At 38.9% G+C, this 15,185-nt stretch overlaps 2 protein-coding genes across 2 annotated transcripts; both read right to left on the minus strand.

Moving 5' to 3' along the window:
- Positions 1 to 3,368: 3,368 nt before the first annotated feature.
- LOC143851764 (cytochrome P450 78A7-like) lies at positions 3,369 to 5,856 on the minus strand. Its single transcript, XM_077361251.1, has 2 exons — positions 4,867 to 5,856; positions 3,369 to 4,124 (listed from the first exon to the last, which is right to left on the minus strand). The coding sequence occupies exons 1-2, from the start codon at positions 5,854 to 5,856 to the stop codon at positions 3,492 to 3,494; spliced, it is 1,623 nt and encodes a 540-aa protein (XP_077217366.1). The 3' UTR covers positions 3,369 to 3,491.
- A 4,158-nt stretch (positions 5,857 to 10,014) lies between these two features.
- On the minus strand, positions 10,015 to 12,502 carry LOC143851763 (cytochrome P450 78A7-like). The gene is made up of 2 exons (XM_077361250.1): positions 11,513 to 12,502; positions 10,015 to 10,770 (listed from the first exon to the last, which is right to left on the minus strand). The coding sequence occupies exons 1-2, from the start codon at positions 12,500 to 12,502 to the stop codon at positions 10,138 to 10,140; spliced, it is 1,623 nt and encodes a 540-aa protein (XP_077217365.1). The 3' UTR covers positions 10,015 to 10,137.
- Between the last annotated feature and the right edge of the window lie 2,683 nt (positions 12,503 to 15,185).

The following is a 15,185-nucleotide window of genomic DNA, read 5'->3' on the forward strand; positions in this document are numbered from 1 at the left end:
AAAATTAAGCGACAACGGGAATTTGTATCTATGTGCGTGATATTTTAAAAATAATAATATAATACATCGTATAATTTAAGTTTTGATAGAAAGTTACCTTCTGAGAAGGAAATTCACATTGTTAAGTGTGTCCTTGAATTAAAAAACCGTTTCATAAGTGTACCAACATTAGTAATTATACACAAATGTACATTTACGCAAATAAATAAATAACTCATTTATGTACTTTGATTTGATACGATTACTTCAACAAAAACGATCTAATTTAAACTGCCCAAATAGAAGAACATGCAAGGTATTACATTCGACACTAAGAGTACAACATATTGATAAAGGTTGCGGATTTGTGTGCAACCATATTTTGATAATGGGGTGAATTCACCTTACTTTGTTGCCCATATCCGTACAACCATATTTCGATAATGGGGTGATTTCACCTTACTTTATGCCTTTTAATTGTGTACTGAGAGCTTTTTAGAAATTGTAATAGTAGTCGACATCTGGTTAAAGAAATTGTCACAGTATTTAACATCTGGTTAAACAGTGTAAAACAAGGTCATGACTTCGTCCTATTATCAAAACATAGTGTAGATATTAGTATCACGTAAGTTATTAAGAATTTGTTACATTGTTATGAATTCTTCGACATTCCAAATGACAATTCGATTCAAAAAATAGTTATAACTTAATATTTAGGTTTTGTCTCATATTTTCTCCCGAAATTCATTCTTAATAGTCCCTATTAATTAATAAAGCACTAAATGAAATGTAACTTCTTCTCATTTATTCCAATAATCTGTGACATCCTCTCTTATACTCTCTTTGTATTTCCGTAAGGATAGCATATTCAAGATTATGAAAACAAAATCCCAATCTACGACCATTTCTTACCTCAGGTCAGGCTCTTGCTTAGGACGATTTCTGCTGGCTTAAGGATCTCCAGAGTAATTTTTCCTCTTTGATTTACGGTTATGGTTGAGAAATTAACTGAGCATTAATATTGATACTGTTGCAAATAACCTTAATACATATTTTGTGACCCCCCAAACCAGGGATCCAGGCCGGCATGGAACAGCGCCGCACACCTACAGGGCAAACCTGATGTCGGAGCATCAGTCGATGGCGATACGGCGAAAATATTAGCCGAGGACGTGCACTGACAGATCGACCATCCAAAAGAGATCCGACGATCCGAAAGGATCAAAAGGCTGCATGGGTAATTCGTGCATTTGCACGAATACTTGTTGAAGAGTATTTTGGCGTTCGAAATTCCTTTTAATTCACTGTGATAAGGCTTACCTATAAAACCCCATTAAAACTTCCTAGTTTTCAGTTTTTGGAGGTCATTTTTCATTTTGGAATTTGAACTAAAATTTGAAGGGGGGAGGAAAAACCAGACCTGAGATCTGTGTGGTCTGTTTTGGAGGGAACTTCAGCTCACAACAAAAATCCAGATTGTGTGGATTTCGCTCAAGAGAGGAAACACTGTGTAAACTTGATTTACAAGCTTTCGATCCTTTTTCTGTGTTTGGATCCTTGTTTACAAGGAATTCATTTGGAGAATTCGATTGTTTTGAGTGTCTCCACGTTCAAATCTACTGTTGTTTATGAAGTTTAAAAATATATATAGAGGTTTCTGTTGTGTCACAATTCTGCAGTCCAATCATTGAAATTTGATTCCACCTCCAGACTTTTTGGATTCATGCTTCGATTGGGTTTCCCAACACAAAGTACATTGGGGATCTTTGAAAGAAAATGATTTCAACAAACTCGAACATCCCCAAATCGAACACAATATTCCTCTCACCCAAGATCAGTAAAACTCAATATAGGATTGTGTTTTTCCCGCCCAAAAACTCTCATCCGTATAACAAAAGCCCATCGGAAACTGGTTGGATGGATATCAGCGAAAAAAGTAATCCACAAACCCTAGATTAAATTTCAATGCCTTATTTCTTAGCAAGTGTCTAGATCAAAAATTACAAACTAAAACCAAAATTGAATCTCTTACCTCAAGGGATCAGTTCTCCACCCTCGAAATCCTCCATAGCATCCACATGCTCCATGTGGATGCTATCAGAGCCAACCCAAATCTATGATTAAGTGTTAAAGGGAGTCATGCCTGTTGCCTGCAAACAACTCGATTTGGATCTGAACCAAATCAGCCACCCTTGTAGCATCCAAAGTTGTCTTGCAAGGAATGAAGTGCACCAACATAAAAAACCAATCAACCACAACATAAATTCTATCCCATCCTCTTAGTGTTTTAGGCAACCCCAAAACAAAATCCATAGAGATATCCTCCCACGGGCCATAGGAATAGGAAGGGGCTGATACAAACCGACATTGGAAGTGTAGCCTTTGCTACTTTGGCACTTTCAACAACACTTCACAAAGCGATCAACATCTTTGTCCATTGCTGGCCAGAAGAAATATTATTTTAAGGCGGCTAGTGTCTTATCCTTGCCAAAATGTCCCGCTTCATGAGTTTCCGTCAATCTTTCCAACCATAGAGAATTATCCGGCAAACAAAGAGCATTTCCTTTAAAAAGAAACCCACCTTGCAATACAAATTCTGGCCTTTCACCTTTGTCAACTTCCATGATAATTTTTCCAAAATAGGGATAACTACTCAAATCATTTTTCAAAAAAGCGAAGCCAAGTAGTTGAACTTGCATAACATTCAAGAGAGCATACCTTCTACTCAAGGCGCCGGCTACCTTATTTTGGACCCGGATTTGTGCTTGAGAATAAAAGTAAACTCTTGAAGGTAATTTACCCACTTAGCATGCCTAGTGAAATTATGACTGACTTTAGTATTTATATATCTAGGTTATAGAGCCCTGATCCAACTTATTTCTTTTACGAAATACCCCTCACTTAGCCGACTTTTACTGTAAGATCGCACATCGGAAAGGGAGAGAAAAAGTTCCTGGGCTATATATGTGAACTCTCATTCTCCCTGTGTAGATGCATTTTCAGCAACCCTGCAGTGATGGTCGGACACGATTAGTTTTGTTGGAAAACAAAACCGGACGGGTTGAGACCGAGAACCGAACAATATTTACATAGGAATGTCGGGGTGAGACATTTACACTGGGGGTTTCGAGGGGGTTTAGGGGTATTTCAATAATTATTACATTAAAATTCAATTCTACAAGATATTTAATTGCTATGAAAACCTCCCTTTACATATAGGATATTTAATGATTAATTGAACTTTGCTTTTATAATTTCTTAAAAAACCAGGCAAGAAAACCAAGTTTTCCCATATCGAAAATTGATATCGGCACTTCTTGTTTCGATAAAGGCACTCCTCTATATTTTCCCCTGTTAAGATTGAATGTTAATAGCGTTTTATGAGAAAAGATGCAATAATTTAAGAAAACGGCACATACATTCTCATGCAGATAAAACTCCCAAGTACTTAACCCCTAGAAAGACACTTTCCTTTTTTATTCATAGAAACGACAAAGACAACTGTAAAAACCCTAGAAACAGAGCCCAATATTCCTCGGAACAGCAACAGCATAAAGAGGATTCTTCATCTCGCATGAAAGCTTCAAAAGCTCGCTTAAGTCAACAGTCTTCCCTTCAGCTGGGCCCCACTTGAAGTGGTGGGCCAACTTAGCCACCCAAAGGCTCACGGTCACGAGCCCAAGGTTCTTCCCAGGGCACACCCTACGCCCAGCCCCAAATGGCGCCAGCCTCAGGTCGTTACCCCTCACGTCTACATTCGCACCGCCGGCGCAATCTAAGAACCTTTCAGGCTTGAACTCGGTGGGGTGGGCCCACACGCTCGGGTCGTGCGTGATGGCCCACATGTTGACCATGGCTGTGGTGTGAGCGGGGACCACCATCCCGTTGCTGAGTTGAACGTCTGACGTGGAGAGGCGGGCCCAGGAGAGGAGTGGTCCTGGTGGGTGGGCTCGCAGTGTCTCTTTTATTACTGCCTGGAGGTACGGTAGGTTTGCCACGTCGGCATCTGTGACAGTCTGATTGGATCCGATAACGAGATCAAGTTCCTCTTGTAGCTTGTTTTGGACATCTGGGTTCAGAACGAGCTCCGCCATGGTCCACTCTGTTAAGAGTGCTGTTGTATCAGTTCCACGGAATATCATTTCCTGCAAAAAAGTCATCATTCCTTAAGGTGTGTGGAAATAACAAAAACGAAGGGGGCCATCATAACTTTTTCCGAATAACGTGAAGATTAAAAGCATTTTTTTGGTTTCTTAGTCACAAATACCTTCCATATTTTAAAAAATATCACTATAGTTTTAAATTTTTATGATAAAATCAGAAAATACCGACAGTTTGGATTATTTGAGATAAAATCCTCCCAGAAATTATGGAGACAACTATTTGTGACTATGGTTCTTATTGGCAAGATGTAAGAGGATATGAGGGAATAATACGAATTTATATTTTTCTTAGAAAAGTTGGGGAGAAAAACTAGTTTAGGCAAGACTCGATCGTTAACATGAATAGAAAAAACCCATTAGAGATGAGAAGCTGATGTATTACACAAACCAAAAGTTACTAATAAAAGAAATGTAGTTTACATTTCACAAGACAATACCATTATAAAGCTACAAAAACAAAAAGACAAAAAAAAAGTTTTGATACTAAGAAAATCCTACTAAAAATTACGTCATGATGTTGTGCAAAAAGCTACAATAATACTAAATCATGAAAAGTAAACAAGTACAAGAAACCAATGAAAGAATTCACAGAGCAACCATATGTCAAAAAATAATAGATTGGTAAGATATCATAGGTTAGAAACTAGATGGAAGTAGTAGACCAATAGAAAGAAAGATGTAATAGTTCAAAAGATAAATGCATGCAGAGAGTAAGAGAACAAACCCATAAAACAGCAATCATGTCATCTTCTTCGAGCTTCTCTTCACCATCAAGAGAAAGCAAAACATCAACAAAATCAGCATTATCTCCAAGCATACCACTCCCTCTAGCCTTGTGTTCTTCTATAATCTCCGTAACCAATCTTCTGACACGTGGCACAAGAGTAGAGCATCGTTGATTAATACGATGGGGATCATAAAAGTAGCTCAACCAAGGTAAGTAATCAGACCAGTTGAAAGCACCCAACAGCTCAAACCCTTCCTTCACCATCTCTCTAAGCTCCTTAGTCTCCTCGCTAAAATGCGCCTGGGCGTAACGTTTGCCAAACACACTCCCCATAATGTTATTCAAAGCGGCCCCTTGAAGATGCTTTCTCAACCCCACCATCCCGACTGCCAACTGCTCACCAGCTATGTCATTCAACATCATGGCGCAATCTAGATGACGCCCGGCCTCGTGGGCTGATATGCGCCGGGGTGAGAAGAGGTGAGAGGAAGCAATTCTTCGAAGGAGACGCCAGTAAGTACCGTTGGGAGCAAAGCCGATGGCCCGGCTGAACATCAACTTCTTAGCCGACTGTTTGATGGGGCGATCGGCAAAGTGAGGAGAGGTGAGGATTTCTTTGGCGGTTTGTGGGTCGGAAGCCACGACGACTGGCGTGGAGCCGAGGCTAAAGGCCATTAGCTGGGTGGCGGCTCGGGTCGAAGCCATGGTTGCAAGGGTTCGATGAGCCAAGCCGCGACTGAGAGTGAGGAGACTACCGAAGATAGGTAGACCTCGGGGTCCGGGTATGGTGACTTGCCCTTTTTGGTTTCTACCATTTTTCCAAGCAATGCCACCAACGGAAAAAGCCCATGAGATAAGGGCAATGGAGAAAAAAGTGACAAAGAGATAGGGCAAAAGAAAGCCATCGCAAAGGGTTTCGGCTCCAAGGAAAGCAGGGAGTGTGAAAACCCACCAGCTTGAATCCTTTGAAGCCAAACCCAATTCCATTGAAAAAGCTATAAGACTAAAAGCCAATACCAAAGCGGGAGAGAGATGAGAGAAGTGATGAAACGAAGTGGCGGAGATGGGTTTATATAGTAAGGAGAGCTATTGGATAATTAATGAGGAGGGATTCTCTCATGGGTGTGGAATGATTTTGCGGGCCCAAATTGCCAAAAGTGTACGTGGGATTCTAGCGAGAAAGGAGGGAAGGGGGGAGGGAGCAATTAACATGGTTTATTAAAGGAAATATTTTTAAAAGATTTCCTTTTATGAGAAAGTAGGGTAGCAAACAAATCAATGGATCAAGTTCAACCAATCAACGGATCAACTTCGCATCGCATCGCATCGATCTTTGTCACTATGCATTCAAATCCCTTATCACTCGGATCGGATTCGGATTGTTCTTCAGATCGTAATTCATGTATCTGGGCTACGAACCAGCTCAAATTGCATAGTCTATTGCGATGTCCACCGTCTTACTACTTACATTGTACACAATTTTAAAAAAGAACTTAAAATGTTCAGTCCACGATAAGAATGTATCTATGCGGTTTATTAACATAGATTAGTCTTTTATCTATGACTAATTGAAACTTCTAAATACGTTTTATAGTATTTGTAAACAATGAAACTAATCTAAATTACAAGCGAAAAAAAAGTGCAGTTATGACAACATATAACAATATGATTCAATCATGACCAACTGATAAAGTAATAGTGTATTAATGGCAGCGTATGTTCATTCAATTGTATCTAGATGAAACTATTAAATAATAATATTTTGTATGAAGTTATAAAATTAAGCGACAACGGGAATTTGTATCTATGTGCGTGATATTTTAAAAATAATAATATAATACATCGTATAATTTAAGTTTTGATAGAAAGTTACCTTCTGAGAAGGAAATTCACATTGTTAAGTGTGTCCTTGAATTAAAAAACCGTTTCATAAGTGTACCAACATTAGTAATTATACACAAATGTACATTTACGCAAATAAATAAATAACTCATTTATGTACTTTGATTTGATACGATTACTTCAACAAAAACGATCTAATTTAAACTGCCCAAATAGAAGAACATGCAAGGTATTACATTCGACACTAAGAGTACAACATATTGATAAAGGTTGCGGATTTGTGTGCAACCATATTTTGATAATGGGGTGAATTCACCTTACTTTGTTGCCCATATCCGTACAACCATATTTCGATAATGGGGTGATTTCACCTTACTTTATGCCTTTTAATTGTGTACTGAGAGCTTTTTAGAAATTGTAATAGTAGTCGACATCTGGTTAAAGAAATTGTCACAGTATTTAACATCTGGTTAAACAGTGTAAAACAAGGTCATGACTTCGTCCTATTATCAAAACATAGTGTAGATATTAGTATCACGTAAGTTATTAAGAATTTGTTACATTGTTATGAATTCTTCGACATTCCAAATGACAATTCGATTCAAAAAATAGTTATAACTTAATATTTAGGTTTTGTCTCATATTTTCTCCCGAAATTCATTCTTAATAGTCCCTATTAATTAATAAAGCACTAAATGAAATGTAACTTCTTCTCATTTATTCCAATAATCTGTGACATCCTCTCTTATACTCTCTTTGTATTTCCGTAAGGATAGCATATTCAAGATTATGAAAACAAAATCCCAATCTACGACCATTTCTTACCTCAGGTCAGGCTCTTGCTTAGGACGATTTCTGCTGGCTTAAGGATCTCCAGAGTAATTTTTCCTCTTTGATTTACGGTTATGGTTGAGAAATTAACTGAGCATTAATATTGATACTGTTGCAAATAACCTTAATACATATTTTGTGACCCCCCAAACCAGGGATCCAGGCCGGCATGGAACAGCGCCGCACACCTACAGGGCAAACCTGATGTCGGAGCATCAGTCGATGGCGATACGGCGAAAATATTAGCCGAGGACGTGCACTGACAGATCGACCATCCAAAAGAGATCCGACGATCCGAAAGGATCAAAAGGCTGCATGGGTAATTCGTGCATTTGCACGAATACTTGTTGAAGAGTATTTTGGCGTTCGAAATTCCTTTTAATTCACTGTGATAAGGCTTACCTATAAAACCCCATTAAAACTTCCTAGTTTTCAGTTTTTGGAGGTCATTTTTCATTTTGGAATTTGAACTAAAATTTGAAGGGGGGAGGAAAAACCAGACCTGAGATCTGTGTGGTCTGTTTTGGAGGGAACTTCAGCTCACAACAAAAATCCAGATTGTGTGGATTTCGCTCAAGAGAGGAAACACTGTGTAAACTTGATTTACAAGCTTTCGATCCTTTTTCTGTGTTTGGATCCTTGTTTACAAGGAATTCATTTGGAGAATTCGATTGTTTTGAGTGTCTCCACGTTCAAATCTACTGTTGTTTATGAAGTTTAAAAATATATATAGAGGTTTCTGTTGTGTCACAATTCTGCAGTCCAATCATTGAAATTTGATTCCACCTCCAGACTTTTTGGATTCATGCTTCGATTGGGTTTCCCAACACAAAGTACATTGGGGATCTTTGAAAGAAAATGATTTCAACAAACTCGAACATCCCCAAATCGAACACAATATTCCTCTCACCCAAGATCAGTAAAACTCAATATAGGATTGTGTTTTTCCCGCCCAAAAACTCTCATCCGTATAACAAAAGCCCATCGGAAACTGGTTGGATGGATATCAGCGAAAAAAGTAATCCACAAACCCTAGATTAAATTTCAATGCCTTATTTCTTAGCAAGTGTCTAGATCAAAAATTACAAACTAAAACCAAAATTGAATCTCTTACCTCAAGGGATCAGTTCTCCACCCTCGAAATCCTCCATAGCATCCACATGCTCCATGTGGATGCTATCAGAGCCAACCCAAATCTATGATTAAGTGTTAAAGGGAGTCATGCCTGTTGCCTGCAAACAACTCGATCTGGATCTGAACCAAATCAGCCACCCTTGTAGCATCCAAAGTTGTCTTGCAAGGAATGAAGTGCACCAACATAAAAAACCAATCAACCACAACATAAATTCTATCCCATCCTCTTAGTGTTTTAGGCAACCCCAAAACAAAATCCATAGAGATATCCTCCCAAGGGCCATAGGAATAGGAAGGGGCTGATACAAACCGACATTGGAAGTGTAGCCTTTGCTACTTTGGCACTTTCAACAACACTTCACAAAGCGATCAACATCTTTGTCCATTGCTGGCCAGAAGAAATATTATTTTAAGGCGGCTAGTGTCTTATCCTTGCCAAAATGTCCCGCTTCATGAGTTTCCGTCAATCTTTCCAACCATAGAGAATTATCCGGCAAACAAAGAGCATTTCCTTTAAAAAGAAACCCACCTTGCAATACAAATTCTGGCCTTTCACCTTTGTCAACTTCCATGATAATTTTTCCAAAATAGGGATAACTACTCAAATCATTTTTCAAAAAAGCGAAGCCAAGTAGTTGAACTTGCATAACATTCAAGAGAGCATACCTTCTACTCAAGGCGCCGGCTACCTTATTTTGGACCCGGATTTGTGCTTGAGAATAAAAGTAAACTCTTGAAGGTAATTTACCCACTTAGCATGCCTAGTGAAATTATGACTGACTTTAGTATTTATATATCTAGGTTATAGAGCCCTGATCCAACTTATTTCTTTTTACGAAATACCCCTCACTTAGCCGACTTTTACTGTAAGATCGCACATCGGAAAGGGAGAGAAAAAGTTCCTGGGCTATATATGTGAACTCTCATTCTCCCTGTGTAGATGCATTTTCAGCAACCCTGCAGTGATGGTCGGACACGATTAGTTTTGTTGGAAAACAAAACCGGACGGGTTGAGACCGAGAACCGAACAATATTTACATAGGAATGTCGGGGTGAGACATTTACACTGGGGGTTTCGAGGGGGTTTAGGGGTATTTCAATAATTATTACATTAAAATTCAATTCTACAAGATATTTAATTGCTATGAAAACCTCCCTTTACATATAGGATATTTAATGATTAATTGAACTTTGCTTTTATAATTTCTTAAAAAACCAGGCAAGAAAACCAAGTTTTCCCATATCGAAAATTGATATCGGCACTTCTTGTTTCGATAAAGGCACTCCTCTATATTTTCCCCTGTTAAGATTGAATGTTAATAGCGTTTTATGAGAAAAGATGCAATAATTTAAGAAAACGGCACATACATTCTCATGCAGATAAAACTCCCAAGTACTTAACCCCTAGAAAGACACTTTCCTTTTTTATTCATAGAAACGACAAAGACAACTGTAAAAACCCTAGAAACAGAGCCCAATATTCCTCGGAACAGCAACAGCATAAAGAGGATTCTTCATCTCGCATGAAAGCTTCAAAAGCTCGCTTAAGTCAACAGTCTTCCCTTCAGCTGGGCCCCACTTGAAGTGGTGGGCCAACTTAGCCACCCAAAGGCTCACGGTCACGAGCCCAAGGTTCTTCCCAGGGCACACCCTACGCCCAGCCCCAAATGGCGCCAGCCTCAGGTCGTTACCCCTCACGTCTACATTCGCACCGCCGGCGCAATCTAAGAACCTTTCAGGCTTGAACTCGGTGGGGTGGGCCCACACGCTCGGGTCGTGCGTGATGGCCCACATGTTGACCATGGCTGTGGTGTGAGCGGGGACCACCATCCCGTTGCTGAGTTGAACGTCTGACGTGGAGAGGCGGGCCCAGGAGAGGAGTGGTCCTGGTGGGTGGGCTCGCAGTGTCTCTTTTATTACTGCCTGGAGGTACGGTAGGTTTGCCACGTCGGCATCTGTGACAGTCTGATTGGATCCGATAACGAGATCAAGTTCCTCTTGTAGCTTGTTTTGGACATCTGGGTTCAGAACGAGCTCCGCCATGGTCCACTCTGTTAAGAGTGCTGTTGTATCAGTTCCACGGAATATCATTTCCTGCAAAAAAGTCATCATTCCTTAAGGTGTGTGGAAATAACAAAAACGAAGGGGGCCATCATAACTTTTTCCGAATAACGTGAAGATTAAAAGCATTTTTTTGGTTTCTTAGTCACAAATACCTTCCATATTTTAAAAAATATCACTATAGTTTTAAATTTTTATGATAAAATCAGAAAATACCGACAGTTTGGATTATTTGAGATAAAATCCTCCCAGAAATTATGGAGACAACTATTTGTGACTATGGTTCTTATTGGCAAGATGTAAGAGGATATGAGGGAATAATACGAATTTATATTTTTCTTAGAAAAGTTGGGGAGAAAAACTAGTTTAGGCAAGACTCGATCGTTAACATGAATAGAAAAAACCCATTAGAGATGAGAAGCTGATGTATTACACAAACCAAAAGTTACTAATAAAAGAAATGTAGTTTACATTTCACAAGACAATACCATTATAAAGCTACAAAAACAAAAAGACAAAAAAAAAGTTTTGATACTAAGAAAATCCTACTAAAAATTACGTCATGATGTTGTGCAAAAAGCTACAATAATACTAAATCATGAAAAGTAAACAAGTACAAGAAACCAATGAAAGAATTCACAGAGCAACCATATGTCAAAAAATAATAGATTGGTAAGATATCATAGGTTAGAAACTAGATGGAAGTAGTAGACCAATAGAAAGAAAGATGTAATAGTTCAAAAGATAAATGCATGCAGAGAGTAAGAGAACAAACCCATAAAACAGCAATCATGTCATCTTCTTCGAGCTTCTCTTCACCATCAAGAGAAAGCAAAACATCAACAAAATCAGCATTATCTCCAAGCATACCACTCCCTCTAGCCTTGTGTTCTTCTATAATCTCCGTAACCAATCTTCTGACACGTGGCACAAGAGTAGAGCATCGTTGATTAATACGATGGGGATCATAAAAGTAGCTCAACCAAGGTAAGTAATCAGACCAGTTGAAAGCACCCAACAGCTCAAACCCTTCCTTCACCATCTCTCTAAGCTCCTTAGTCTCCTCGCTAAAATGCGCCTGGGCGTAACGTTTGCCAAACACACTCCCCATAATGTTATTCAAAGCGGCCCCTTGAAGATGCTTTCTCAACCCCACCATCCCGACTGCCAACTGCTCACCAGCTATGTCATTCAACATCATGGCGCAATCTAGATGACGCCCGGCCTCGTGGGCTGATATGCGCCGGGGTGAGAAGAGGTGAGAGGAAGCAATTCTTCGAAGGAGACGCCAGTAAGTACCGTTGGGAGCAAAGCCGATGGCCCGGCTGAACATCAACTTCTTAGCCGACTGTTTGATGGGGCGATCGGCAAAGTGAGGAGAGGTGAGGATTTCTTTGGCGGTTTGTGGGTCGGAAGCCACGACGACTGGCGTGGAGCCGAGGCTAAAGGCCATTAGCTGGGTGGCGGCTCGGGTCGAAGCCATGGTTGCAAGGGTTCGATGAGCCAAGCCGCGACTGAGAGTGAGGAGACTACCGAAGATAGGTAGACCTCGGGGTCCGGGTATGGTGACTTGCCCTTTTTGGTTTCTACCATTTTTCCAAGCAATGCCACCAACGGAAAAAGCCCATGAGATAAGGGCAATGGAGAAAAAAGTGACAAAGAGATAGGGCAAAAGAAAGCCATCGCAAAGGGTTTCGGCTCCAAGGAAAGCAGGGAGTGTGAAAACCCACCAGCTTGAATCCTTTGAAGCCAAACCCAATTCCATTGAAAAAGCTATAAGACTAAAAGCCAATACCAAAGCGGGAGAGAGATGAGAGAAGTGATGAAACGAAGTGGCGGAGATGGGTTTATATAGTAAGGAGAGCTATTGGATAATTAATGAGGAGGGATTCTCTCATGGGTGTGGAATGATTTTGCGGGCCCAAATTGCCAAAAGTGTACGTGGGATTCTAGCGAGAAAGGAGGGAAGGGGGGAGGGAGCAATTAACATGGTTTATTAAAGGAAATATTTTTAAAAGATTTCCTTTTATGAGAAAGTAGGGTAGCAAACAAATCAATGGATCAAGTTCAACCAATCAACGGATCAACTTCGCATCGCATCGCATCGATCTTTGTCACTATGCATTCAAATCCCTTATCACTCGGATCGGATTCGGATTGTTCTTCAGATCGTAATTCATGTATCTGGGCTACGAACCAGCTCAAATTGCATAGTCTATTGCGATGTCCACCGTCTTACTACTTACATTGTACACAATTTTAAAAAAGAACTTAAAATGTTCAGTCCACGATAAGAATGTATCTATGCGGTTTATTAACATAGATTAGTCTTTTATCTATGACTAATTGAAACTTCTAAATACGTTTTATAGTATTTGTAAACAATGAAACTAATCTAAATTACAAGCGAAAAAAAAGTGCAGTTATGACAACATATAACAATATGATTCAATCATGACCAACTGATAAAGTAATAGTGTATTAATGGCAGCGTATGTTCATTCAATTGTATCTAGATGAAACTATTAAATAATAATATTTTGTATGAAGTTATAAAATTAAGCGACAACGGGAATTTGTATCTATGTGCGTGATATTTTAAAAATAATAATATAATACATCGTATAATTTAAGTTTTGATAGAAAGTTACCTTCTGAGAAGGAAATTCACATTGTTAAGTGTGTCCTTGAATTAAAAAACCGTTTCATAAGTGTACCAACATTAGTAATTATACACAAATGTACATTTACGCAAATAAATAAATAACTCATTTATGTACTTTGATTTGATACGATTACTTCAACAAAAACGATCTAATTTAAACTGCCCAAATAGAAGAACATGCAAGGTATTACATTCGACACTAAGAGTACAACATATTGATAAAGGTTGCGGATTTGTGTGCAACCATATTTTGATAATGGGGTGAATTCACCTTACTTTGTTGCCCATATCCGTACAACCATATTTCGATAATGGGGTGATTTCACCTTACTTTATGCCTTTTAATTGTGTACTGAGAGCTTTTTAGAAATTGTAATAGTAGTCGACATCTGGTTAAAGAAATTGTCACAGTATTTAACATCTGGTTAAACAGTGTAAAACAAGGTCATGACTTCGTCCTATTATCAAAACATAGTGTAGATATTAGTATCACGTAAGTTATTAAGAATTTGTTACATTGTTATGAATTCTTCGAGATTAGCGTATTCAAGATTATGAGAACATATTCAGGTCAGGCTCTTTGTATTTCCGTAAGGATAGCATATTCAAGATTATGAGAACAAAATCCCAATCTACGACCATTTCTTACCTCAGGTCAGGCTCTTGCTTAGGAAGATTTCTGCTGGCTTAAGGATCTCCAGAGTAATTTTTCCTCTTTGATTTACGGTTATGGTTGAGAAATTAACTGAGCATTAATATTGATACTATTGCAAATAACCTTAATACATATTTGGTGACCTCCCAAACCAGGGATCCAGGCCGGCATGGAACAGCGCCGCACACCTACAGGGCAAACCTGATGACGGAGCATCAGATGATGGCGATACCGCGGAAATACTAGCTGATGATGTGCACTCACAGATCGACCATCCAAAAGAGATCTGACGATCCGAAAGGATCAAAAGGCTGCATGGGTAATTCGTGCGTTCGCGCAAATACTAGCTGAAGAGTATTTTGGCATTCCAAATTCCTTTTAATTCACTGTGATATGGCTTACCTATAAAACCCAATTAAAACGTCCTTGTTTTCAGTTTTTGGAGGTCATTTTTCACTTTGAATTTGAACTAAAATTTGAAGGGAGGGAGAGAAACTAGATCTGAGATCTGTGTGGTCTGTTTTGGAGGAAACACTGTGTAAGCTTGATTTACAAGCTTTCGATCCTTTTTCTGTGTTTGGATCGTTGTTTACAAGGAATTCTTTTGGAGAATTCGATTGTTTTGAGTGTCTCCATGCTCAAATCTTAATGTTGTTTATGAAGTTTAAAAATATATACAGAGGTTTCTGTTGTGTCACAATTCTGCAGTCCAATCATTGAAATTTGATTCCACCTCCAGACGTTTGTAGATCTCCATCGAAATATATAGGTAATTACTTCCATTCCAGTTGTGTTCTTGTCTTTGTTTGCACAATTGCATCAAGATGCATGTGGGTCTTATGAAATTTGAAGTGAATATAGTTCATCTCTGAATTACAGAGGAGCTTAGCATTGATGCATAGATCAGCATTGGTTGTGTAATCATCATCTATGGTGACTTCATGATTGGATAATTGTCACTCAATTCCTCTTATCATATAGATCGATCATTGGAATGATTAAGTGAGCTGTCTGTATTTGTGAAAATAGTGTTTAAATCTGGCATTCTGAATTCCAAGCGACTCTCATTTCTTCTTAGTACATGTATTGCATGGTAGGTGTTTGATTAATTTCGTGTGAGGAATGAAA

The sequence above is a fragment of the Tasmannia lanceolata genome, unplaced genomic scaffold (genome assembly GCF_043159265.1).
Source record: "Tasmannia lanceolata isolate RefF3 unplaced genomic scaffold, GAP_Taslan_0.1 ptg000018l, whole genome shotgun sequence".
In the NCBI taxonomy this organism is placed as follows: domain Eukaryota; kingdom Viridiplantae; phylum Streptophyta; class Magnoliopsida; order Canellales; family Winteraceae; genus Tasmannia; species Tasmannia lanceolata.

Coding starts and splice junctions, on each gene's coding strand:
- LOC143851763 (XM_077361250.1), bottom strand. CDS start 12,502: ATGGAATTGGGTTTGGCTTCAAAGGATTCAAGCTGGTGGGTTTTCACA. Junction 10,771..11,512: donor ACATGATTGCTGTTTTATGG/GTTTGTTCTCTT, acceptor ACTTTTTTGCAG/GAAATGATATTCCGTGGAAC.
- LOC143851764 (XM_077361251.1), bottom strand. CDS start 5,856: ATGGAATTGGGTTTGGCTTCAAAGGATTCAAGCTGGTGGGTTTTCACA. Junction 4,125..4,866: donor ACATGATTGCTGTTTTATGG/GTTTGTTCTCTT, acceptor ACTTTTTTGCAG/GAAATGATATTCCGTGGAAC.